Consider the following 27,369-nt stretch of genomic DNA (forward strand, 5'->3'; position numbering starts at 1 on the left):
ACTCATAAAACAAGGCATTGGAAAGTTTGTAAGTACATCAGGAGTTTATTTAAATAACACTTGCCTGACGGCTAATGCTACCGCTAACCCGGTCGTCGAGGTCACTTCAGTGATTTGGGAAAAGCACGTAAAAGTCCTGGCAGAAAGCGATGCATAAGGATGTAGTGTAACAACGCCCAGTTCCAGGAATGCACTAATATTTTGTTGGTAGAACCAGTTTGCACCAATTATTAGTTAACACTAAGTTGTCAAAAATGTTGGATAGTTGGATAACTTATCGAAATGTATATCGATCAATCAGTGTTTTTCAACCGCGGAAAGAGGTCAATAAAACAGCTAGAGATCAATATGTCACGTTACATATGTCATTGTAACATGTTGTCACTAAACAGTTACCAAATGTTTTGATGAACACAACACACTTGTGATGCAAGATGCAAGCCCCCCCATACCCCCCCCCCCATCAAAATTAATTAAAACAATGAAATGCAAACTCAGAATATTCAATATTATGCAAACTGTATAATGAAATAACTGTCGTAGGCCAGTAAGAGCTGTGCATGTAAACCTCACTCCCCTGATCTCAGGCAGCGGCGCTCTAGCGACGGAAGCTAGCTAGAAGTTGCGGTCTTTAGCCTCCTTGTTAGCGCGCTCGCCTCCCACTCCGGAGACCACAGTTCAAATCCAGCTTGAAGTGTGTTGAGTAGGACCAGTTACACCTGCACTTATTGAATATCTCAAATAACACAAATATACTTCATGTATTTAATCTCACTTATTTAACCAATGTCTTTGCTGCTGAGCTTCGATGATCCAATTCATCCATACTAATAAGCAAAAATGATTTTAAATAAACATCACATTCATGCTTCATTTTTTGTTTTTATTGTTGAAGAGTGGTGCTCTCTATTTTACAGGTTAGAACTTCCTCCAGCCTGAGGCTTATTAACTTCACTGATGGTGTGAAAGGGCCTTTAGCCTACATTTGCCAAAAATAGAATAACTTTTTTGTTATTAAAAAACAAACAAGAAAGCCCAGCCCACATGAGAAAAAGTACGTAACGGTTTTCATAAAGTAACGCAGTTAGTTATGTGTTAGGGAGTAATGCAACATTGTAATGCATTACTTTTAAAAGTAACTTTCCATAACAACACGATGCTCTTGTGTCGTGGCGACATCATGTGGTCACCGTGTGAACCTGGAAATCACTGAGGGGTCTGAAGTGGGACATGTAATTTGGGATATTCCCACGTCCAACCTCGTCTCACACAGCAGCATTTAGCAACTTATCCTTTGAAAAATAGTTGGCAACACTGCACCCATTTGTCTGCGTCATCATGCTCCACCCACCTCTGCTATGCGCCGATTCCCTGCAGACCCGCCCACTCAACCCCAGTGATCTGAATGTGTGTAAGAGTGTGTGTGAGACGAGCTTCCAGCATAAGGGCCGAACACTGAGGTGTCAGCGCACCCGGACACAGGACAGCCATGGCCCTGCTCGATCTAGCTTTGCAAGGGTTCTCCATCTTCGGATTTCTCTTGTTTATCGTCCTCTGGCTGATGCACCTCGTGTCAATCATCTACGTGTAAGTGAATGCGGCATCATTGATTTGAAATAGACCACGAAACGCGACGCTCAGAACGCTTCCGTTATTTTCAACGACGCTGATCGCAAGCATGCAGTGTAGACAGATTCGTTGATTGTAACGGGAGCGTTGTAGACTGACGCGGCGCGTTGCAGATGGGGTGTAACGTTAGTGTATGTGTCTGGCTAACAGGAACACTGGTTTCCTCTTCAGCGCCTCGCTGTTATTTCCGCTTGAAAACATATGTATATCTATCAAAATGTTCACTTTGACTGTATAGCTGGCAGGAGAAGAACTCGTATCAATAATGTCAATCATACACACATTAGCCTCTGGCTTGTCCTTCAGTAATCTCGTTTCTTGTCGCTAGCGATGATCGTTAGCATAGCTACTGCGCACTGCCCGGGTTATTTTATTCGTTAATTTGCGAAGTCTAATGGGTTTTAAATCACTTGTGGGGTTCATTTCTCAATGGTCTTTTATTAATTCTCAGTGGTGGGAGTTAAAGCTACACCAGTTAGCCTTACCAGACAACCGGCTTTCATGGTTTAAATAGAGTAGATTTACATATTCAATGGTTTTGTATAGGTATGTCATGTTTTGAAAGCTTCTGCTCACCAACGCGTTTGCTTTCCATTGTTAAAATCCTCAGTTTCCTGTAAAGTTCACCAATGCTGTTAATTATTCATAATGTATTGGCTCCTAATACTTGTCTAGTGTCATATAGTCGTATTATCTACCCATCCCATATGTACTATGTACACATACATACCAGTCAGAAGAGCAGAATACATTTTTCATGAGTGCTTGACACACATATATTTCAAATTCAAGCATTCTTGAGCATTTATGAGAAATGAATTAAGTCAAGTGTGTCTGATCTTCTGACTGATAGTGTTTATCATATGATAGGTGTGCTAAGGCTATAATGAACTGAACTTTGGTAACTAAGGAACTTTGGGTCGGGAGTTTCCTCCACCTGCAACGAGTCATGTGAGTAGGCTTTGCCTCGATGCCTTGATTCTGCTACAGAATACACATGGTTTTCGGCAAACTAGAGTTTTTTTGTGTTTGGGAAAAAAAAAAAACTTGACTTTTTTTCTATTCTGATCCGTGTCAGACTGATTAGAGAGGCTCTTTTAGGGTCGTGTCTGTCTTACAGGATATTTTTTGGACATTTGCAAACTCCCAAATGATGTGTTCATATTCACCTGCCAATGCAAAATTGGCCAGGGTTTGGGAGAAGGTCATCACAGGTTATTCGACTCATTCAAACGAGTCTCGAGACGTCAGCTCCTTTTGTTCATGTCTCATGAAATACTGTTTCAGGAAGACTGTAGCCGTTTGACCGCTCTTCTCATGAGCTTTTGAGTTGCAGTTCATGTTTTAACTTTGAACAAGCTGAGGGGTTTTGGGTTCCTAAAAACTGACCTAGATCTCAACCATCCTATGCAGCTTTATAAGACATCATACACTCTTAAATGAGTGTGTGTTTTCATTAAAGCTTTGGAATGAAGAGCTCTTTTTGAAGTTGCAGGGATTTGACTGGATATATCCACTTTTTTAAAATGGATTCTGGCCCGAAAGATAATCATGATGTTTTTGATGGGGCTCATTATGGTCTTTCTTTGACCACATAATGGCACACAGCTGGTCATGAGTCCAGCACCACGAGTCATTCATGAGGTCATTCACATTGATCTGTTGTGAGACCAGAATGAAAGGACTGAATTCCATGATCAGGTTGTACCCTGGGGTCAACTGCTTTCTTTGTGATAGAAAGTAGTTCACTTGTTGCCGCTCGGGCACTGATGGCTAGCATTAAGTAAGGGCGAGTGATATACCAGTACACTCGATTAAACGGTAGAAAATTGTAAACCGGTAGAGATTGTGGACTGTCGTTTCAATCACGGTTACGCTCACACTCATTTTTTAAGTGAGGGATTTTAAAAACAAGTAGAAATTGTGATGTTTCAACCAACTTAAATTTTTTGATTTTTAACTGTTAAGAACTGCGTTGATTCAACATGGCTTATATGATGCAACATATGTCTGAGATCAGCATTGTTTTATGCAGTGAGAGACTTTGAGTATGTGATGATTATATGCCACTGTTATCTGGGAAGACTGCAAGCACACATGCCTGATGTACATTGGGCAACCAGAGGTGAACTACGCAGAGAGATGTTTGGTCAGATTGCGTTTGTTTCCTCTCTTGCAAGCAATAGTCCTGTTGCACTTGTGGCAGAGCTTTGTCGAATCGACTGTGACTCTGTGCCAGAGAGATCTCTCTTCTGGATTGCAAATAGCCAAAATGCGTCATCGACAAATGTCTTAATGTTGGTAACATTAACTTAATGAGGTAACATTAGCGAGATGATATTTTTGTAGCAATAATGTTTTTTCTTAAAGTCACCTTAGAATCAAAAAATTTGTATGGAATATTGTGGTATGTATTTATATATTATCTTTTTTTTTATTCTTATACCTTGTGATCAAAATAACTTCATGCAGCGACTTCTCTCCTCTGGTGACGAGGGCGGGGCAACCTGTCACTCACATGAGATCCACCAATAGCAAACCACAACCATCCAACCAATTCCCCATGGACAAAATCAAGTCCCGCCCTACATTTGTTTTCTTGTTCCGGAAGCCGTTTCACTCGGATATACGGCACAATAGGGAAGAAAAGACTCATTGCAATCTACATTTCATGCCGACTTTAATTTCTCCTCTACCAAAAGTAAAACCGAATACATTGGCGCTTATTGATATGACTGCCGTCATTCATAATATAGCCCTGTGTGTCCTATTTAATATCGGGTTTCAGTACCCATCCCTAAATATGATATCTTTTCATATTAAGTGGTCAGTAGGTTTAGTATTTTCGTTTATATAATTGGATTCAAAGATATTTGAATGAATCAGATCACAAGGAACGTATGTGCAACCCTTTTTTTTTTGTACATTGCACATCCACTGAAATGAAATGGGGTGCATTTCATTCAGAGAGAAAAGTTCTAACGCCTTAACATTCTTTTACATTGTTCTTTTATATCTGCTCCAGAGAGACGTTAGGATGAAGAAATACAGGTTCAGTGATGTAATTGAGTGTGATGACAGTGATGACACTGAGTTTCAGTAGTCAGGTGTGGGGATCGTGTGATACTCGCCCGTGGGAACCTCACCCAAGTGGCATCCTCCTTTACGTGATGCATTTCCTGATTTCTCAGCTCCATTGCTTCTCGTGTGGTATGTGACGTTTGACTCAGTGTGATAGGATCTGTTTAGTAAAATCTTTTATGTAATCCTTTCCTCTTTGCATAAAGTAGGAACGTTGTGTATGACGTGCTCATAGGATTGCCACAAAGAGAAATTACTGATAGCTTCCTAGTAGTGGTATAACGGTACACAGATCTGACAGTTCGATACGTACCTCGGTTTTGAAGTCACAGTTCGTTACAGCAGGAGGGAGGAAACTAAACATTATTTATTTTTATTATTAAACAATGGTTTACTAAACGAATTGTGTGTCTGTCTTTAAATGAATTAAATTATAATTAAGTTTCTTAAGGATAAAAAAAACTCTGCTATTGCTGTGAACTAGCCCAAACTAAATATAAAATAATGTTGATAAAATAATAAACAGCATTAACTTTGAATTTTTTTTATAAAATGATGTTTTTACTCCAATTCGTGGTTGAATTATAATCATAGTGGCTGTCATTTTCATGACAGATATTTTAAACGTATATTAAAAAATCGAGACATCACTAACAGGTTAAGTCAAATATAATGAATATATAGGCTAATATAGTGCATATACAGTGCTATGCATAAGTTTAGACACCCATGCTAAAGTTGACTAAAAAGAGGAATAAAAAATCATCTTTTGGAAACTGAACTTAATGCCTTAATTTAAAAAATTAGGAAAAATCCAACCTTTAAGGACACCAATTTTCTTTGTGAATGAATAATGTATCGTAAATAAATAAATGTTCTTCTGGCATGGTTTTATTTCAGTTAGCCTAATAGCTAGTTTGATTTGCATTGAGAGATGATCTTATGGAAAGTACCCCATGCCAATCTCTAGGTATGGTGAAGGCTATGTGATGATGTGGGGCTATTTTAATTCCAAAGGCCAAGGGAACTTTATCAGGATGCATAGTATCCTGGATCCATGAAGTAACTGGCCTTTAAAAATCTGCCTGCCTCTATGGGAATTTAACATAGGGGTGTCCACACTTATGCACCCTGTATTTTAAGGATGAACATTTATTTATTTACGATACATTATTCATTCACAAACAAAATTGGTGTCCTTAAAGGTTGGATTTTTCCTAATTTTTTTAATTAAGCCATTAAGTTCAATTTCCAAAAGATGATTTTTTATTCCTCTTTTTAGTCAACTTTAGCATGGGTGTCTAAACTTATGCATAGCACTGTATTTAGCAAAAGAGTTCTAGCTGACTGAATGACTTGCCTGAGGTAAATGTAATGCGTGACATTGTTTACAAGCTGTTTTACTGATGTCTTTTCCCCGTTGAAACAGTGATTGAGCGATTGCATGAGATATAATACGTTTCTGTAAGTTGTTCTGTATCTTCAACATACCTTTGTTCTGTAACTAGTATTAACGAGGAAGAGATGATCGCGTTCACTCTGCCGCTTGAACTGAGGCGCCTATAGTGATGGCACGCCACATTAAATTACATCAAAACGGCATTTATTGTTTGAATTTCGTAATAAAATTCGTTTTAAAAAGACATAATTTGAAAAATGACATTTTATTTCTTATCCAAAGTAACAAAATGCGGAGATTATTGGTGGTTAGTGGTGGTGGTTAGGCTACAACGCTGTATTCTTTTCTCTTTAAATATGTGTACCGTTACACCCCTAATTACTATTTAATCAAATGCCAAAGAAGAAACATTTGAGAGTACCGTATTGCGTTTTTTCAGTTTGGTTTTTAATATAGTTACACCCCAAGGTTTTACCAGATTTCCACTTATCTACTCAAGACCAGCCCACAGCCGGGTATCTATGAGTCTCTTTTGAAGTAAAGATGCGGTAAAATTTAGGATGAAACTTTGTTGGTGATAAGGTCCGTTGTCTACTGTCAATAGTGTAATGATATATGAATCACAGCTCACACAGAAGCTTTCAATGAAATCAGTTGTGAAAATCTGCGTGGGGAAATCTTTCGCCGAGTTTCAGCCTTTGGGGCATGCGAGTACCATGAGTAATCAAAGGAGATGAATTCCTATGGTTAATTAATTTCGTCATTGTTATTTTAGGAACATGTTTTTTTTTTACTGGAGGTTTGGCGCACTGGGTCTGCCCATTAGACTGTGTTGCATTCCCGTTCCACTAATGGTCTGAGGCAGTGAGATGAGGTCGTGTTCCCCCCCACATTTAATAGAGCGTAAGAGAGGCCAACACCTCCAGCAAGAGCGTCTCTCACATGAACTATGAGGAAGAACTGCTCCCAGAGCTTTTAGAAATCCCTTTACTGATTCTCTGCTGTGCGGAGCTGAGTAAACGCATTGCACATGCATGAATAAGATGCCTTTCCTTTACTAATGTATGTCATGTGATTTTGTAGGTCATCAAGAAAGTGCAAGTAATGCTTTTTGCCTTTTTTATTGATGGTAAACAGATTAATTTCTCACAATGTTCGCTACTTTACCATTAAGCGACTGGCATTTATCGATAGACTACATATAAACCAATTAAGAAGAAAATTGAATAGCTGTAACAAATATCAGTTAAACTGATTATCGGTCTCTATAATTTACATATCTATGTATAATAGAATTTTATACTTCCTGTCAAAATGTATTAAGTCAACTGGGATTTCCACTTCTGTAAATCAGTTAGACATCGGTTGATGCAGATATTTTCAAATATGCTGATTAAAAAGTCTCTATATATTGGTCTATTACGCAAAAGAAACAACAATTTATGGTGGTTTATCCCCCATTTTCTTTTCTTTTTCCCTATCGCTCCGTCTTTCTGTTAGATGGAGCTTGACATGTTGTTTGACAAGCACAAGAAAGTGCCAACAGCTCCTCCAACCGTGATGTTTTGGCAGTCAAGATAGACAAACTTATCTCTCAGAAGCAAACATGCTCCGACAGCTAAATCTTTCTTCCAGCTTTTAATGGCTGTGTCGGTCTTGGAAGCTTCTCCGCTGGTTCTGTGGAGCGGCTGGCAAGTGTGTCAGGAAAGACTCCAGACCCTTCAGACGGGAACAGATAGGAAGTGCACAAATGAGAGTTCCTGAGAGGCGGAGAGTGCCGGGATGGCCATTCAAATTGCCCAACATTGAAACGCCTCTATATACACTGACACGGTTAACTCAGCATTACCTGCGAATTGTTCCATCAAAGCAAGATAAAACATGAACAGTTCTCTTGAAAGAATACTGTCTTCCAGGAACGCTTTGTGTGATTTGCATCCTGAAACTGGGCCAGGGATACGTTCATGAAGTCATATCTGTGTTCAGTGAACTTCTAGACAAAATAATTATAATGGAAGATGGCCACTTGACCCCATAGACTTTGAGCGCCGTGTGGGTGCTTTTTTTTTTCTTCTTCTCGTCAGAGTATGACAATTGTGTGAAACAAACAAATATATTTGAAAAAAGTGAAACAGCAGTAACTTGGGAAACTAAACCAGTTGGATCAGCTTCAGTTCATAGATGAACTTTCAGCTGCCTGTCAAACTGCAAACAAACAATAGATCAGTTTGAAATAATACACCGTCCTGATACATCATGTGCATGCGCTGCAGCCGAGGAACCAGAGTCAACACCTGTGCTTCTCTCTGGAAATGAGTACAAAGGTTGATTTTGATCATAATTGCGTATGAATCCGTAGGAACCAATACAAATGAATTAAGACTAATATTGCAGTTTTTTTGTGTGTATCAAAATATATATATATATTGCATTTGTTTTTTTTATTAATCTGCATATGTTTTCAGTTCTTTGCACACTTCTTAGGGTGCAAAGAATCGAGCGTGTGTTGATGTAGTTCTACAGTATGTTAGCCTATACAGAATATAGTCTTCAGACTTTCTCTTGTTTAACAAAAATTAATTTGAATTTGTGAAAAGTTTGACAAATTACATTTTTGGTACGAGAATAGTGATACAATATTGCAGTGTTTTGAAATATTGATTGAGTGTGCAATATTCAAAATGTATATTTTTTTGGCTTTTGACAGACAATAACCAAATTATCATTATACTATAACTATTTTATTTAATATTTTAAAGAAATATATTTTATTATTATTTATGAAATTTATTGAAAAGTTTCTTGTAATTATTGATAATTGCAAACTCATTTATTTGTTTGTGGTCATGTTACTATTTCTCATTTTTAGAATGATTTTCTCAAAAGTATCCAAACAATACGTGAAATAAGTTGATTATTACTGTTATTGATACAGTCTTTGGGTCCTTTTCTTTTAGAGATTCACCAAATGTTCTCATATTTTGATGCACCCAACAATAAAAAAATCAATTAACGATATAACTGAAAAGTGTGAATATCAGAAAAAAAAAGAAAAAAAAAAATCTGTTCAATCGATTATCGGTTTCTCTAACCTTTATGTCACCAGTTGCTGTACCACTTAAAAAAATAAAATCCCATAATAAATGCTAAGAAGTATTTGCTACTGCTGAATTAGGCCACATTCCAGCTTCCCGGGGATCCCAGAAAAATCCTCCGCATGAAATTTACCATCCGACTCAAAGGAAGGAGCATAACATCCTTGAACGGATGGACACCTGATGGATTTATGAAATGCATAAATATATATATTTAAATTTTTTTTTTTTATATATGTATAATAAAACATTATTAAAAGCTGACCTGTATTTCTCTCTCTCTCTCTCTCTCTCTCTCTCTCTCTCTCTCTCTCTCTCTCTCTCTCTCTCTCTCTCTCTCTCTCTCTCTCTCTCTCTCTCTCTCTCTCTCTCTCTCTCTCTCTCTCTCTCTCTCTCTCTCTCTCTCTCTCTCTCTCTCTCTCTCTCTCTCTCTATAGCCGTCTGCATCTCAACAAGAAGACCCCAGACAAGGTGCCGTACAGCAAACTGGCTGGTGTCTCGCTGCTGAAGCCCCTCAAGGGCGTGGACCCCAATCTAATAAACAATCTTGAGACCTTTTTTGAGCTGGACTATCCCAAGGTACCATCCTCTAAGCTCTTTGACCTTGATGTTGTTTGCGCTGCTGTTTCGAGTTGCTGACAGTCAAGTTCAAGTTATTATTATATGCGTTTGCTATTATGTGTTTGGAAAAAAACCCTTACTCTTTCACCGCCTGTGGTTTTCAAAAAAAGTTGCCAGCCACCGCCAGCATTTTTGATGATGCTATTATTATGGTGCTGTTATTCTTTTTAATACAGTCATGATCGGATGAACCGGTCCAATTCCAAATTGAATTGAATTTAAGCCTAAAGACAAATGAAAGAATGGATGGTCTTACATTTAAAGATGAAATATTTCATTAAGTAAATGTCTCATACTTCAGTTTGGTTTTGAGTGGTTGTTCGTGATTGTTAAAATATATCGTGACTACACAACTCTTTGATGTTGCTAGTTCTACTGCTTTTCAGAAGTTGCCAATTTTCTCACATTTGTTCTTGCACACATCCTGTTAAAACCATTGACGTCCTTTTGTGATGTTGAGAACGTTTTAGGACTTCCTGCCTATTAATTAATGAAACACAATCTGAGTAGTTCAGTTAAGTCTTTCCATTGTTGAGCTTGTAACGTGTGTTTGACTCATTTCTGAGTTCCGGCTGTCTGTTTCAATGAATTCATTCAGGGCTGTGATTTGTTTTGGCTTCATCTCTCAAAAATGTTCATGAACATGTTTTGGTAAAAATGTATGTATAAAAAAAAAACCAGATGGACAAAATTCTTTAAATTCTCATTATGTTTCCGTAAACAACACTATTGTTATCCTGCTGATGGAGATGCTATAATACTCTCTTTTTCTTGCGGCCACAGTCAGAAAGTGTATGTTTTCACAGTCAGAAAGTGTATGTTTTCACAGTCAGAAAGTGTGTTTTCACAGTCAGAAAGTGTATGTTTTCACAGTCAGAAAGTGTATGTTGTCACAGTCAGAAAGTGTATGTTTTCACAGTCAGAAAGTGTATGTTTTCACAGTCAGAAAGTGTATGTTTTCAAACAGGAAGCTTGAATTGTACCAAGCTACCCACAGAGAAACTAGTACCACTGCTTTGCATTTATGTAGATAACGTTTATGTTCTCAGTTTACACGATATTCCTGTGTTAATAAGGCACTTTTGAATAAATGTTTAAATTTTCCTGGCAAATTTATGTATCCGAAGCCCATCCCAAAAACCACTTTAGGCTCTGTCTGAGTGTTTTCAGAGGTAAAACTATACCTTAATGAATCTCACAAAAACATGTCCACGTCACATTTTACCCCATAGTTATGCAAAAAATAAGACATTGTATTTTGCATGAAGAAACCAAAGCTTACTTTGAGCATTATTGCCGTAAAAATACAGTAAAATATTGTTAAATATTATTTACAATATAAAATATTATTTCTATTGTAATATATTTTAAAATGTAATTTATTCCTGTGATCAAAGCTGAATTTTCACTATCATTACTCCAGTCTTCAGCATCACATGATCCTTCAGAAATCATTCTGATATGATGATTCGATGCTCAACAAAAAAACATTTCTGATTAACATCAACAGTTGTGCTGCTTAATATTTGTATGTAAACCGTGATGTATAACATTTTAAATTGTACAGCAATTCTAAATTAGTTTACATTTTTTAAAGCAAAATATAACTACTTTTTGGGGTGGAATATGATCCGGATGTATTCTGGTCAGATTTCATGAGGTTCCCCCATCTAGGAAGTTGACTCGTGTTTGGCTAAAGGCGGTGACTGTGTGCTTCAGTAATGAAGAGGTTACCGTAGACCTGATGGATACGTGCTGGGTGCGTCCCCTGATAATGCATATCTTTGTTGCTGAGCACCGCACACCATCTAATTACAGTGTTGCTATTTTGCATCCTGACTTGAGCAAGAGGCTTTGGATAAATCACTGATGCTTTTCTAATGAGGAGCTTTTCCAGGTGGGGCGGCTCCGAGAAACAACCGATTTCCCATTGGACGATCGTGCTCTGTTGTAAGCCATCTGTCAGTGCTGCTAAATTAAAAATGAAATTAAAAAAAAAACTCCAGTCCCATCAATCTCTTTTGATGACAGCAGGGTTTGGCATAGTAGGAAAAACTTATTAATGCCATTAGAACTTTTACATGCGACTTTTCTGATTGGTGGATTACAATTTGGGATTATGGGTAGTGTAGTACTTGGTTACACCATTTTAAGGTGTCCATGTTGCATTATAATTATACATTTATGTACTGAGTAATATTAATTAACTACATGTACTTACTTTAGGGTTAGGATTAGGTTTGTTGTAGGGTTAGTTGCATGTAATTATGCATAGGGCTGGGTATCGATTCAGATGTTACAAATCGATTCGATTTCGATTCTCGATTCGATTTTCGATTTAGATTCTAAATTCGATTTCGACTCGAATATATATTTAATACAAATCCTATATATATATAAAAAAAAGTGAACATAAGTTTACAAGTGGTTAATTAATAAAAAGAAATTAAGAGCTACAAACCTGTATATTAAACTCTTTTTATTTTAGGTACACTTGTGTACATTAAAACAGAATCATATTTACCTGTGCCCTTCCTGTCTAACCGGGAGGACATAAATAGAAATGTAATAGTTATCAAACAGTCTGCGCTGCATTAATTATTAATTATATATACACTAATCCTTATTAAAGTTACAAAAGTTCTTTAGTCAAGAGCAGTGAGTGTTTTTCTCTGTTCCCTTTGTTCTTTGATTAACTTTAAGACAGAGACAATTAGTGGCTACTGTGTACTGTCCCTTTAAGACCAGCCGCTGCTGACAGAGAAGCGGATCTCACACGCGCCTCATTCTCTCACGAGTCACAACTCTTCACGTTCATCATAAGACTGCTCTTATGTTATGAAGATACTCGACAAAAAGACATTTTGTCATAATTGTGTCTTATTGTTCGTTCAAGCGCGAAAGAGAACTGTATTCGATATTAGTGCGAGTCTTTCTGTGTGTCACAGTCAGGACATTCACAGGCAGCGAGCTCTTTTTTGTCTTGTCGCGAATTAATGGTTTAAAAACATTTGCATGAATAAGAGAGGGATTATGTAACACTAGCCAAATAATGACAAAAATTAACAGATGCTGCGTTAATTGCGTTAACAGCCCAAATTTGTTTATTTAAATAAAACGCAGCATTTTTTGCATCATATAACTGCTTAGGCTTGACAACGCGATTGCGATATGATTAATCGTGCAGCACTAGTTGAGGTTATTTTATGATTTAGATAAAACTAACATAAAATCTCACAGCATTAGTAAAATGGAGTTTGCAAGCCTATGAACAGTGGGGGAAACTAATACTGGCTTTTGGGTAATAGATAAATAAATATGGAAAACAAATCGATTCGTGGCGTTTGAGAATCGATTTTGAATCGACCACATTTTAAAAAACGATTAATTGAAAAATCGATTTTTTTGCCCAGCCCTAATTATGCATAATTTATAGTTATTACTATAGTAACTGCATGTAACGTGTAATAAGGACACTGTAAAATAAAGTGTTACCCAGTAGCTACTTTACTGGAAATTCAGCAATTAAACAAATTTTTTTTTGTTTGCGTCCTCAAATAAAACGCCCCTTTCAAATAAATTGTAAACATGTGACACCTATAAATGTAGTCATTCCTTTCTCAGTCAATCCCTGCGTTAATATTTTTTAATGTTAATAGATTAAAGACTTCCTCAATAGTTTCCATCCACCTATTTTTATGTGCATTTTGGGATATCGCATAAAAACGCTGGATGGAAACACCCAAAAAAGATGGGTATTAATTCTAAAAATGCGCATTAAAAAAACGAATGTGCTCAATTGAGGTGGATAAATGTATCCGATAAGAAAACATGCGCATAAACTACAAAGGAAACACATTTACCGAATAAATCCCTTGATGCAGTGGATGTGATTGGATAACTGCGATAACCCAGCAAACCAATCGCATCACAGCATCTCAGATGTTGGTTTGGTCGCTCTGAAAGGCCTGAGCCGAAGTCTGTCATCAGAATGATTTGGTTTAATTCCCTCCCAGAAGCGTCTCGCATGATTGTGTTCCCAAACACCAGCATCCGAACACGAGAACATGACAGTATTTGAGTTTCGTCTGCGCGCTCTGAGACTCATTTATGATGGAGGGTAAGTGGAGCCCCAGTGGCTTCCCTGATTGCAGCAACTTCCATTATTATTAGATATTTTGCTCCAGTTTCCCATGAAGTTTTGTACTCTTGAACACATGGGATGGAAATGATGCTTAATTCACAAGTGTTAAATTGGCAACTTTGATTGAGTCATGTGTGAGTGAAGGTCGAGACCGTTTCTTTAGTGTGTTCTGCTGATTAAAGTTTAATGGCGACTCTACTGTTGGAGGAGGAGGATGAACCTTCGCTGCTCTCCCTGCGCTCCACTCAAGGGATTTGGGGGCGACGAGTATGAGCGGAGATGACGGGGTGCATTATTTCTGCAGTGGTGCGCTCAGACTCTGCAGATGGGATGTTCTGCTCTATTTCCCATCACACAGCTGTTTGAGCAGCACAGATGTTGATTCCTCCTGCTGCTGCTTGTTGGGTTGGAGAAGTGCTTCCCATTTAGGGGCATTCCTTGTGTTATTTCAAGTGAACAACAGGAGGTGAAAATGCTTATAAAGCACTTACTGTGAACAAAGGATATCTAGTCATCTAAATGTTCAAAACATCTCTAATTTCCTCTGAAACGCTTTCCGAAACAAGATATTTCCTTGTCCACGTTGCACGTGAAACCATTACTGATGCCACGCAATCTCAGCCAATCTGAAGATATTTGATGTCTTTTGATGCAACAGTTTGTTTAAGTCCATTGATCTGATTGGACAAGCAATGTTGTGAACTTCTCCCTTATCTGTGTTCCTCATAAGTCTGTATAATTCTCAGAGACACGCAACTATTTATTTAGCTGTTTGGAACTCTTTTTCCTTATTGTTACGGAAGCATAATAAATTGGTACCATATATATATATTATCAGCTGATATTTATGCATGAGTTGATTGGTGTCACATTATGTCGGATATTTGCGCTTGCTGGTTTCTCCTATTTTAGATTATGGCAGATTATGGCAGAAGTGATCTTTAAAAACAACACTGTTCTGTAATCTTTAGCAAATGATTGAACATCTATTTTTCATACTGTACATTATAATGTTGTGATGCCTAAATTCATTTGTAGCATTTTAAACAGCTGATTTTAGTTTTTAGTGTTTTATTTAGTTTTAAGTTATTTATGCAAACTATGATATATTTCTAGTATGGGTTGCAACGTGAAAAATGTCAATATCAGTATTAAATTATTAAAAATACTAAAGTTATGCTGGCCTTAAGAATAGAAGTATTTAAGTTTTAGGATAACATTGGTGCATCTACTTGTAAAGTGAAGTATCTCTTCCAGACCACACAAGCCAATTCGGCATCAACATTACTGGACGAGTCCATATAAAGACGGAAGTTTTCTCCAGTTCTCTAATTCAGGCCTAATCGAATCAAAACAAGTGCAAATGCATCTTTAATTTCTCTTCTGGGACATTTAATAGGTTCCCTCTTTAGCAAATGCCATGAAGCAATTACTGTATGAATTAAAAATTTCAGCCAGTTCTAGCTTTGTAAAAAAAAAAAAAAAAGCTTTATGTCCAATTAAATCGTTCCAAGACACTCAATTGCAAGTGCTTTGGGAGAAAATAAATAAATGAATGGCCCTAAACCGATATTGCCAGTAAGTCTCTTTCTTCCCAGCATGTTCGTTCTTGACTTAATTCCTGGGTATGCTGGCATTTCACAGAACGACAGTGTACATTTTCTTTTTTTACCCTTCTGTGGAGCATGGATGATCATCTTTTGTGCTTACGAGCCTTGCTAGATTTGTGATCCTACAGTGAGCTTCAAAGCCATTACAATGCAATATTCAGGACACAGTTTTTAGCATTTCGATTTTCAAGGCACATGTTGTGAATTGTGGTTCAGATTGTATCTGTCAGAACTCTGAACATGTCAGATATGAGCCAGCATTTCTTGGGTAGTTGTTTCTCAGAATTTTTCAGCATGCACTCGTCCTTATCTTCTACTGTACGTCATCGTTCTGTCTTTCCTAAACATGGGCATACAGAGGTATAATTAATGACTTTTCTTTATTCTTTTGTTTCCACTAAGATAACCTGATTTAACTTGTGCATTAAAAATCCCATCATGTACCAGGCGATGTCTAGAAACATTTCATATAATATTTTTTAATTATTTTTGTTTGAATAATTGTTCAATCTTTCTCATTTAATCTCTGTGTTTTGGCATCATTTGGCATGTAAGGTGTGAAAAGATAATTATTATTAATAATTTATTGCAATTTTGCGATCCCAATGCAGGGCTTAATTTGTGCTGATTCGGATCCGGCACCCCTCATCTCATACGCCAGTGAACGATATGTTATGACCTGTGTACACATGGGAAAATTAAGTATGATAACGATAATGTTAATAACAAGTTGAAGAAATGGATCTACAAAATAGTCCATGCCTTATTTTGGTGATGATTTATTGGATTTGACTACAATTCGCATTTTCAACGCATGACAAGCAACGTATAGAAATTATATATATATAATTGATTATAACTGCGATGCACTTCTGTAATGGTTTTCTGAAACGTATGCATGCAAGTCGCTATGGATATGTTTGGATTTCTGAAAGTTGTCCTGTATCTTCCAACATACCTTCTGATGTTCATTCATGTTTATTTCGTGCCTTAAAGGGATACTTCACCGATTAGCATTAAGCTTTGTATCTGTAGAAACCCGTTAGTATTTTCGAATGGCCGTGCTTCCCTCCCTCATGTCCCCCTGAGACGAGAGATTTCTGTATTGTGTGTCTGGAAAAAAACCTACAATGATGCGAAAATCGTCATTTAGCGTCATCGGAGGCTTTTTAGACCAGAGGCTAGAGACTCCAGCCAGTAGTAGGAAGCCGCCCATAGGGGGATCTCACGATAAAATGCCGTCTTTTCAGTTTCGAAGTCAACTAGTAGCCTAGTTGTATCATTTCTTCCGATACTGCCCTCTGTAACCGGTAGGCGTGGCTTGGGAGTGGCCTCATAGGGCAACGAAGCAAGTGCATTCTGGGAGTTGTTGTCTTTCATCCACATGAGCCAAAAATACATTTTCTGTCTTTTCTCAGTCTAGAAGGCACCAACTTCTAAAATAATTTCACATTTTTACTACATAAATGACCCAATTTAAATACACATTCATCTTTCCAACGTTGAAATATCCCTTTTAGTAGTAAAGCGGTAGAGATGATCTTTCACATGCACTTCTCTTGATCTGGTAGCAACAGCGATCTGTCACCACATTAAAAAGCGCCAGAACAGTAGTTTTTGATTGATTTATTATGCTTTCAGCTACCAATATGACTCTATTACTTGCAGTTTAGTTAGACATTTTACCATGTTTAAATCCAGCTGAGTTTAGCCAATTTTTCAGCAGTTACTGCATGAGTCCACAAATTTCATCTTCGGGTCAGTCAAAATCAACTTCTGAATGAGTCTGTGAAATTCGGAGAAAAATCAGTGGAGTATTATTAGTAAATATGCCGATCAGCCCAGGCTCCCAGGAATGTAGCAAATGACGCACACAACCCAGAGGAATGAGATCTGGATCTGGATGTCATGAGGGCCAGATGTTCAGCTGTTAACGTGTTGTTAAAATGAACACAATTTAAAATCTCTCTCTTCAGAGCGTTCACTTAATGGACTCACATCTACAACTAAGTAACGAACAATGGTAAATGTGCATCTTTCTTTAAACAGTCAGCTTATCATGTTTATCTGCTAATTTCTCCATGAAGCGCCAGTTGTTCGGGTAATCTCTGATCAAATTGTTTCTGAAAAGTTGAGGTCATGCAATGTGTGCATGTGTGCTGATGAATGCCGTCTACTTTTGCATACGTACTTGTTCTTAAGCAAACAAACATAATCCATCCCCGTGCTAATGCTCATAGAGAGCTGCTCAAGATCAGTCATGCTTTAAAGATATTTCTGAATTTAGGAACATGCTGCTTTTACAATGACTCAGTGAAAGTAAGAACACAATGTTTGCTGTGGGTTTTGTCATCTGCCGGTTTGAGCGGCGCTATCATTTTGCATTACAGAAGCCAGGACTGCTGTGTGTCATCGTGGTTTGCCTGGTTCTATGTTTGTTTGGTCTGTGTTCTGCTGAAGGACACACCTTAACCGACAGTATATATGGTTGCCTGCTGTGCTGTCCACCCTGTTTTGCATTCTGCTTCATTTGAGAGCAGGAAATAACACTGTTCTTTTGGCAATTAAGTTTCCTGGAATAGACACCTAGACCTCTAAATGAATAATGCCGGGAGGGACATCAGCTCTGGGCTTTTAAAGGGAGAACGGCTGATTATAACAGACAGTGGAGGTCAGGAAAATGGCCGTAGGTGACCTGTGCCATTTCTAGCGTAATTACTCCATTCAATTTAGAAACTTTGGTCATCCTTTTCTTTATTACCACTTTTGTGTTCGACTGAGATTGTAAGACTTTTATTGCCCATTCAAATAGCACAAAAAGTGTTTAAGCTTGGCCAAATATCAGCAAATTGTATTTGCTTTTTTCACAGCAAAAACTCATTTGCTAATGCACACTACTATTTTAAAAGGCCGGTATTTTTAATATAAATAATATAATTAAGGTAAAAAACTAGTTTAAAATGCATGTGCCAAGTTTGAGCAAATGTCAACAAATGTTTTTGTAACAAAATGTAAATGTAATGTCTTTGAAATGAATTACCCTTTCCTTCATGGTTAATTATTCCACATGACATTTTAATTTAAACCTTGCATGCATATAAGTGTAAATGTTTATTTTTAATTTAATGGTTTCAAAGTTTTCAAATCATGATTTTTCTAAATACTTAAAAAAAAAAAAAAAAAGTTTTAATGAACCATATTACCAGGATTAAAACAAGTGCAAATGCATCTTTAATTTCTCTTCTGGGACATTAAATTGGTTCCCGCTTTAGCGGATGCCATGAAGCTCTTGTCTTATGCAATTACTGGACGAATAAAAACTTAAGACAGTTCTAGCTTTGTTTAAGAAAAATGCTTCATGTCCAATTGAATCGTTCCAAGACTCAATTTCAAGTGCATTGGGAAGGAAAAATGTAAAATAATGAATGAGTGTCTTTCTTCCCAGCATGTTCGTTCTTGACTTAATTCCAGGGTATGCAGGCATTTCCACAATGACAATTTACTTATTCTTTTTTTACCCTTCTGTGGAGCATGGATGATCATCTTTTGTGTTTACGAGCCTTGCTAGATTTGTGATCCTACAGTGAGTTTCAAAGCCATTACAATGCAATATTCAGGACACAGTTTTTAGCATTTCGATTTTCAAGGCACATGTTGTGAATTGTGGTTCAGATTGTATCTGTCAGAACTCTGAACATGTCAGATATGAGCCAGCATTTCTTGGGTAGTTGTTTCTCAGACTTTTTCAGCATGCACTCGTCCTTATCTTCTACTGTACGTCATTGTTCTGTCTTTCCTAAACATGGGCATACAGAGGTATAATTAATGACTTTTCTTTATTCTTTTGTTTCCACTAAGATAACATGATTTAACTTGTGCATTAAAAATCCCATCATCCTATCACCCTGACGTTGTTGCTCCAAAAAAAATCTAAATGGATTAATTCAGAAATTAAAAACATGCTTATATATATAATAAATGTACCATCCCTAAACTCAAGCCCTTAGATTTTGCTGTTTTCGACACATGAGATCTAAGAGGATGACACATGTATTGCACGCTTGGATTTTCCCTTGTTTTCCATCTCTCTGACGCTAGTATTCTTCTTGGCGTCATCTGTTATATTGTTTTGCAACCCGCTGTTTAGTCTGACAAGCTCCCTCATTCAGCCAGAACAGACTGGGTCAGCTGATCCCGGCACAGTTCATCAGATTTCCTTACACTGCATCGAAGTTGGAGGGGCTGCTCCCAGACGGGTCTATAAATGATTGAATAAAAGCCTCCCACTCTTTCAGCTCAGCGCTCGGGGGTTACTGTCGTATATCCGCATCTCTGGACGCACAGAAAAGTCCCTTTGTCTCTCCGCTCCGTGTCCGGCGCCGTAGCCATGGCAACCGGCCCGCTGTTGGAGGGTTGTGAGGGGGACTGGTGTCTCTTGTCAGAGCGCAGGCCTGCTCTTTCTCACTTCGGCCCTGGTGCGACTCCAAGCCTCAAACAGCCTCTCCTGAAAGCCTTTGTTATGTGGCCTGCCATGCTCTCTTTACTGGTACACTCAGTGGAGTGCTGGAAGTATAGTGTTGTCCGCTCAGATGCAGAGAGCAAGATCAATTGAAAATCGAGTGGCTGTTTCAGAACAGACTCGTGGCTCCTTTGAAATTTATGAGCTTTGTAGGGGACAGATTCAACTCTTTCACTTCTGTTTTCATTCTATTTTTGGCAGATGCTGTTTATCGCTATTTTGGGTGTATCATTATTCTGTTCTTTTTACATTACGGCGTATATCGTGAGCGTAGGGGAGAGAGGGGTAAGCTGTGCCGTAGAGCTGCACGATTCTGGATGAATTGAGAATGACTCGCTCATACACGCTTCACTTGTTTCATTACTGGATGAATCAGCATTTGTTTTTGAACGAAACTCTTGACTGAATGATTCAATGACAAATACATTTAATGTCGCTTTGCATATGAGTGTAAACCTTTTTTTTTTTTTTTTTTAAATGCATGTTTCAAGGTAATTTTTCACCATTATGAACCAATATAGTGCTTGTGCTGTACTGTAGGGAATTTAATAGCGCCTTGAAAACCACCAGCGTGTCTGAACTGCACGTTTCAATTTACCTCAGCCTCTAAGTGTCTTATGGTGCCATAATAACATTAATGTGATAAAATGTTCTCTTTGACAAATGGACTGAGTTTCTCAAAATATTTTTTTTCTCTCTCCACAGTTTGAGATTCTGCTCTGTGTCCAAGACCATGACGATCCAGCCATCGACGTTTGTAAAAAGCTTCTGGGCAAATATCCGAATGTTGATGCCAGGCTATTTATAGGTAAGTCTTTGATTAATAATCTCTTTTTATGTCAGATGAAGCCAGTAATGGAGAAACATCAGGCAGTTTGATGCTGAGGTACATCTCGTCCCTCATGGATTGGCTTGTCTGTCAGGTCTGTTCAGTCGTGTGCAGGGAAAAGGCAGGGTCTCTGAGGAGTCTCTCCAGAGGAGCGAAGGCCACCCGCGTGTGCGCCGCAACTCAGCTGTGTATATGCAAATGCAGCTCTTGGAGTGGATATTGATTCTTGCTCATTAGGAGCAGCTGGTGTCTCTCCGGGGTGCTGTTATCCGCCCCGCTGCCTCCAGCCAGTCAGGGGAGATGGGCTGTCCCGGAGATGGCAACTGCTGCTTTGCACTAACCTGAAGCCATGTTAGAAAACATGTAACGTCTGCTAGGTTGTGTTGGTTTAAACATCTCCAAGTTGTTTACCGAACCAGCCAATCAGATGGCAGGAAAGCGTGCGGTGTGAAGTGCATTAGTGCTCTCAGAGGCCTCGCCGCCAAACGACCTTCAGGTGTTCGACCAACAAAAGAACATCTTCATTCGGCCTTAATGGATCTGCTTTATTGATGGACATTAGGCCTGTTGTGGTTTATTACGTAATTGCTTTATTTAAGCTCATTTATTTAAGCTATTATTGTCTTTAAATATAACTGTTATCAATTTGCAATTTGGTTTCCAGTCATAGATTTTAATTGAATATATCATTGTAATTAAATTTGAACAGTGTGAACATAATTCACTCCTTAATTCACTATTAAAAACCATTTTCGCTGGTTGAAATAAATGTAAATATTAGATATTTCTATACTAAAAAAAAATAGAAATGGTGTATAAATATAAGTATATATATTCATATATATAATATAATAATAAAATAATATAAAAATAAAGCTATAAATACTAAAACAGCACTGATATGAGTTATGATCTCTATGGCAGAATTGATCTAGACCTGGGATAAAGATTGTTATAAAATTGCAGAATAATCATGTTTTTTATTCCTATAATATAATATTCACATGGACTGGGAATCAGGATGTTGACCCTATCGTAACTTAAGTGGTCTAAAAAAAGATTTTTAAATGTTATTCTACTTAAATATTTTTAAATGCCATTCATCCACGAACACATCTGTGACTGACAGGAAAAAGAAACTTCAACTGATATTTTAAAATTGCCACGTCAAATTTTATAATCGTTTTATTCAGTCATTTATAGCCCTAATGGAGGTCATTAGTATTGACACTATATCTCTTTATCTTCTTTTAGGAGGAAAGAAAGTTGGCATCAATCCGAAAATAAATAACCTCATGCCAGCTTATGAAGGGGCAAGGTACGAACTCGTCTGGATCTGTGACAGTGGCATTCGAGGTAAGTTTATGATCTAAAATCCACTGCTTTAAAAATAAGATCATTCAGATTATTAAAAAAACAAAACCTCTTCAGAGTGTTTCAGTGAGTAGTACATAAACTGTCTTTTGTAAAGTTGGCCTTAAGGGTGAATACTGTACAAAGATACAATTATTTACTATTACTTTCAAATAATGATGATGATTAATGAGCATGACTGTTTTGAAGAGATACACCCTTGAGGCGCTGTCAGTGCTGATCATGAACTAATATTCCACAGTGAAGCCAGACACTCTCACTGATATGGCTAATCAGATGACGGAGAAGGTGGGACTGGTTCACGGCCTTCCTTACGTGGCAGACAGACAAGGATTTGCCGCCACATTGGAGCAGGTCAGAAGCCTTCACGACTGACCTTCCAAATGTTTTGTGTTGAAGACCTTTGTCTTGCTTTGGTTTTATTAGACTGCTTATGAACTGACATCATTGCTTATTGTACGTGTGTGTGTTTATATGAGGAAGGGCTGTGTTCTGTCCTGTCACACTGCAATAAAACTGCTGAGTTGTGGCTGTGTTGATAGTAGAGACACCAGACTTGAAATGGGACACCGTATGGTGGAGCTCATCTGTGCCTCTGGACTTTAAAGCTCTTTTGCCAAATTAATGCAATATTTAAATTCATTATTGCTTTATGAAGTTTTTTTTTTTTTTTTAAGCTCAAAAGTAAATTCTCCTTACTAAATATCTCTGTCGATTATCGTTTAAAAAAACAGGCTTGAAGTCAATATTTGAACAGGTTAAATTGTCAGCCCTACAGATAAATAATTGCCAAACGTGTTTACATATGTAATGTGATTCTTAGTGCATCAAATCTTTAGAGATTAATTATGTGGAATATAAACTGTTAAACGTGTCCCATGTGAAATCCTGCAGGTTTATTTTGGAACGTCACATCCTCGTTCCTACATCTCAGCCAATGTGACGGGCATCAAGTGCGTCACCGGGATGTCGTGTCTCATGAGGAAGGACGTCCTGGACCAGGCCGGCGGGCTGATTGCGTTCGCTCAGTATATCGCTGAAGATTACTTCATGGCCAAGGCCATCGCAGACAGGTTTGCCAGACTGTTTAATCATCAGTACAGTGCTAATGGCTTACCATATCACATTGTCAGGCCCAATTCACCCTCATGCAGTTTCAAAACATTGACTTTATTTCTTCCACGACACACAAAAGATGTTTAGCAAAATGTTCGTGCTGCTCTTTCCCATGCAATGGAAGTGAATGGGGTCCAGGCTGTCAGACATCAAAAATGTATGATAAAACATCCATACAAAATGTATACTAATCTTCTGAAGCCATATGATAGCTTTGTGTGACTAAAGGCTCGTTTAGTCAAGAGTGTGTCAATCATGAAACTGCTTCCATACATATTCAGTTTTTACTCCATAATGGTTTCAGTTTTCAAAAAATGGCTTTCAGTTTTTATCGTTTTCATTAAGTGCATGCACAATTTTATGGTGCTTTAATAGGGCTATTTATAGCTTGAGAGTCTGGTCTCCCTATGCTTTTATTGTGTGGGAAAAACATCTCACGGTCATATGGGTGTGGAACAACATGAGGTCGAGTAAATGATGACAAAACGTTTAGCTTTCAAATGATATATTCCTGTAATGCGTGTTCAGAACTATATCTCTCATGCCGGCTTTTTGCCATCAGTCTCGGCAAAAATGCCCTTTATTTGCTAGTTCACTGATATGGTGTTTCTCTTGCAGAGGATGGAAATTTTCCATGGCAACGCAGGTAGCCATGCAGAATTCTGGCTCGTACTCCATCGCACAATTCCAGTCTCGCATGATCAGGTACGGCAGTTGTTCAATCAGCTTTTTATGTTCGGTAGTGAAACCAATCTGTTTTCCTGATGGGACCACCTCCAGGGTATTGATGAGACTGGGTTATTTCTGTTGTTGTTTACAATTTTCTGATAGAGATGGATCCCTGCCTATTTATATCGCAGCATTGTTAGGATCAGGGCTTGACATCTTTTCTTCTCACCAGCCACTGTGACTAGTGGTTTTCCAAAGTTACCAGCCACTCTGCCATACAGATCTTTTTAACATTGTCTCATAATTTGGCAGCAGATATATAAGGCTATATTTAAGACCTGACGCACAGATCCATTGTAATGTTACACATTCATTTTCTTTCTCAACTGTTTACTTTCACTTAAAACATAACTGTGTTTATGTGAAAATACTCGCCAAGGCTGCCGTTTTGACATTATTTTGTGTGTATTTGACTGTTTAAGCAGCTAAAAAGAACTCAATTTAGCACTGAGAGTTGGCTTTATGTGCCATACTTTGAGTATGAGCACAAAATCTGCGTGAATAAGTAAAATTTTGCGCTATACGCGCAATTCCACGGTGAAATTCAAGCCCTGTAACACCAACAATATTCATCCAGAGCAAATGAAATGAGTGTGTAAGGAGAGGTGGGCTTTGCAGTGTTAACCCCGCATTGCTGTACCCAAACTTGTACAGTGTGAAACGATGCAGTGTTAATGTTAAAAGTAGACCCTTAGCAACAGACAACCAATCTTTGTACAGTCATGGAAACACCGCACGTATATAAAACCTGTAAATTCAACGTTTGAGAGGGAAAACGTCAAATGCAGACAGAAAACGTGACCATTTGAGTGAAGAAGAGACCGTTTTGTTCTTATCTTTATAGTCCGAAGTATCCATTCAGTTTAAACTCTATAGTACAGTACAATTCTAGAGCTTTAACGTAAACAGGTCGTGTGCAGCGTTCATCCAATCAATGACACTGACCCAGCAAATAAGAACATTAACCCAGGGTTTAGGAATGTACAAGGTGAAACCACAGCTTATTAATTGTTAACCAAGCAAGATAACCAAGGATTCAGTTTACCCTCGGTTTAGAATGACCCAGGGTTAACTTTTTCAAGTGTGAAAAGCCCTTATGTTATATATAAAATTCAACCCGCCAAAGTGGCGAGTAGGAGTGACTGCTGAAATCCAATGGCGAGTGTTTATGTCAATCCCTGATTAGGATCATATCTTGAATATTTTTTTTGTTATATGCTATGCAGTATCATTCATGATGTTTTGTTATGGCTTTAGATGGTATCATTTCCCATTTTGTGGTGTATAAAATCTGCTGAGCTTCTCATAAACATTTCATTGTTATCCACTGTTTATAGATGGGCCAAGCTCAGAATCAACATGCTGCCGGGCACCATCATTGAGCCCATCTCAGAGTGCTTTGTGGCGAGCCTTATCATCGGCTGGGCCGCGCACCATGTGTTCCGCTGGGACATCATGGTGTTTTTCCTGTGCCATTGTCTGGCCTGGTTCATTTCTGATTACATCCAGCTCAGGGGAGTACAGGTAAGACTCCAAGTTCAGCACAACACACACAACAAATCTGCATTTCAGCTCTGGCTCTAATCTGGTGTAAAACAAGCATTTTTGATGATCCAATCAATTCCAAATGGATAAAATCAAGTCCTGGACATTTTTTTTCTGGGTGTAAATCCCATCGCTAACCTCATTCCACTCAGAAATGTCACATTACTGAGGAAACATTGGTTGTTCCTTCATTGGATTTTTCTCCACTTTCCTAGGGAAGTTTATAAACAGACATGGTTTTCATTTTTAACAACCCTTACAAGTTGTTCCTCACAGCCATTTTATATTAAATTGCTGCATTTGTCAGTCCTTTTTTTAATTGTCTTTCCACTCTCTTTCCTCAAAGGGCGGCCCTCCATCCTTCTCTAAGCTGGACTATGCGGTGGCCTGGTTCATCAGGGAGTCCATGACCATTCAGATTTTCTTGTCCGCTCTTTGGGACCCCACCATCAGCTGGAGGGCGGGACGCTACCGATTGCGTTGCGGAGGTACAGCAGAGGAAATCTTAGATGTTTAAACGGCACCGTGTGCCAAGGACTATGCACTGGTGTAAACAAGGAAACAGGACTGCGAGAAGACGTGGGCGCAGATGGACAAATGAACTGAAACTTGTTTTTTTTTGTTTTTTTTGTTCTGGGTTTTATTCCAACTTCTGATAGTTTTTATCCTGTGACTTTAGCAAGCTTGAATAGATTATTTATGTCCTTGGTGCTTTTTTGTTTTTCCTGTGAGGTCCCTTGACAATCTGAGACCTCGTTCTAGATGAGCCAAAAGTTATGAAGGGGTGAAGAAGAGAAAACTTACGAGGAAACGATGTCTGGCGGCACTTCAGCAGGCATCAGAACCCTGATGAAATCACATCTAAATTCAACTTTTTTTTTTTTTTAAGGTCCTTGCAACTTGTTTAGTGGTGGTTGAACAACTCTGTGTATTGCGACATATCCGTTTTATCATGTGTTTGGATGAACGGTACGGTTTTTAAACATTATATCGGCACGAAAGTGTGGTAGAGAATGACTGAAGCCTTTTAAAATGGCACTAGCGCATGAATGGATCACTTGCTTATCACAGTGTTGCTCCCAACATACAGCACTCTTGCCATATTTTATACATTTTTGGACTTTTGAATGCTCAAAACGGATCCACTCAGGTCCATTTTATGTTTACTGGACAGAGCAATATCTTCTGTAGAAGTTATACATAGGAAATTTTGGCAGAGGTTAGTATACTGTCGAACTATCCTGAAGCAACAGGATATACAGCTTGTACAGTCTTTGCAGCCACCCTGCAGTATTCAGACAAGAGGTATAAAGAACTAGTTTGAGCCCAAGTTATCTTCAACATGATATCTGCCGATTTAATTGCATATCTTATGAAATTTAGTGCCATTTAAAGAGCAAATTGTTTTTAACGCTAGTTTCTTCAAAGCCAACACCATGGTTTTTCTTCAAGGACTTTATCTTCCCGTGCTTCATTCTCTGCACTATTTGCTCTCGTACCAGAATCAGGGTTTGCTAAAACGTTTCCTCCCGTGCCGCCGTTTGTTTGAGAAGCTCTGTCAGTATTTTCCTGCAAATGTTTGACTGGATATAAATGCTCAGATGTACCTCTAAACTGTCCGAACATTTCATCCGACGCCATTTCAGCTATCCAATTAAACCAAATTCTGTTGTGATTT

The 27,369-nt window shown here is 38.1% G+C and overlaps 1 protein-coding gene across 1 annotated transcript; it reads left to right on the forward strand.

Annotated features, from left to right (window-relative positions):
• Window positions 1–1,385: 1,385 nt before the first annotated feature.
• Window positions 1,386–27,369, forward strand: ugcg (UDP-glucose ceramide glucosyltransferase). Its single transcript, XM_079861458.1, has 9 exons — window positions 1,386–1,587; window positions 9,642–9,783; window positions 20,804–20,906; window positions 22,182–22,283; window positions 22,543–22,655; window positions 23,196–23,374; window positions 24,036–24,122; window positions 25,484–25,670; window positions 26,038–27,369. The coding sequence occupies exons 1-9, from the start codon at window positions 1,490–1,492 to the stop codon at window positions 26,206–26,208; spliced, it is 1,182 nt and encodes a 393-aa protein (XP_079717584.1). The 5' UTR covers window positions 1,386–1,489; the 3' UTR covers window positions 26,209–27,369.

The sequence above is a fragment of the Squalius cephalus genome (genome assembly GCF_949319135.1).
Source record: "Squalius cephalus genome assembly, chromosome: 24".
NCBI lineage: Eukaryota > Metazoa > Chordata > Actinopteri > Cypriniformes > Leuciscidae > Squalius > Squalius cephalus.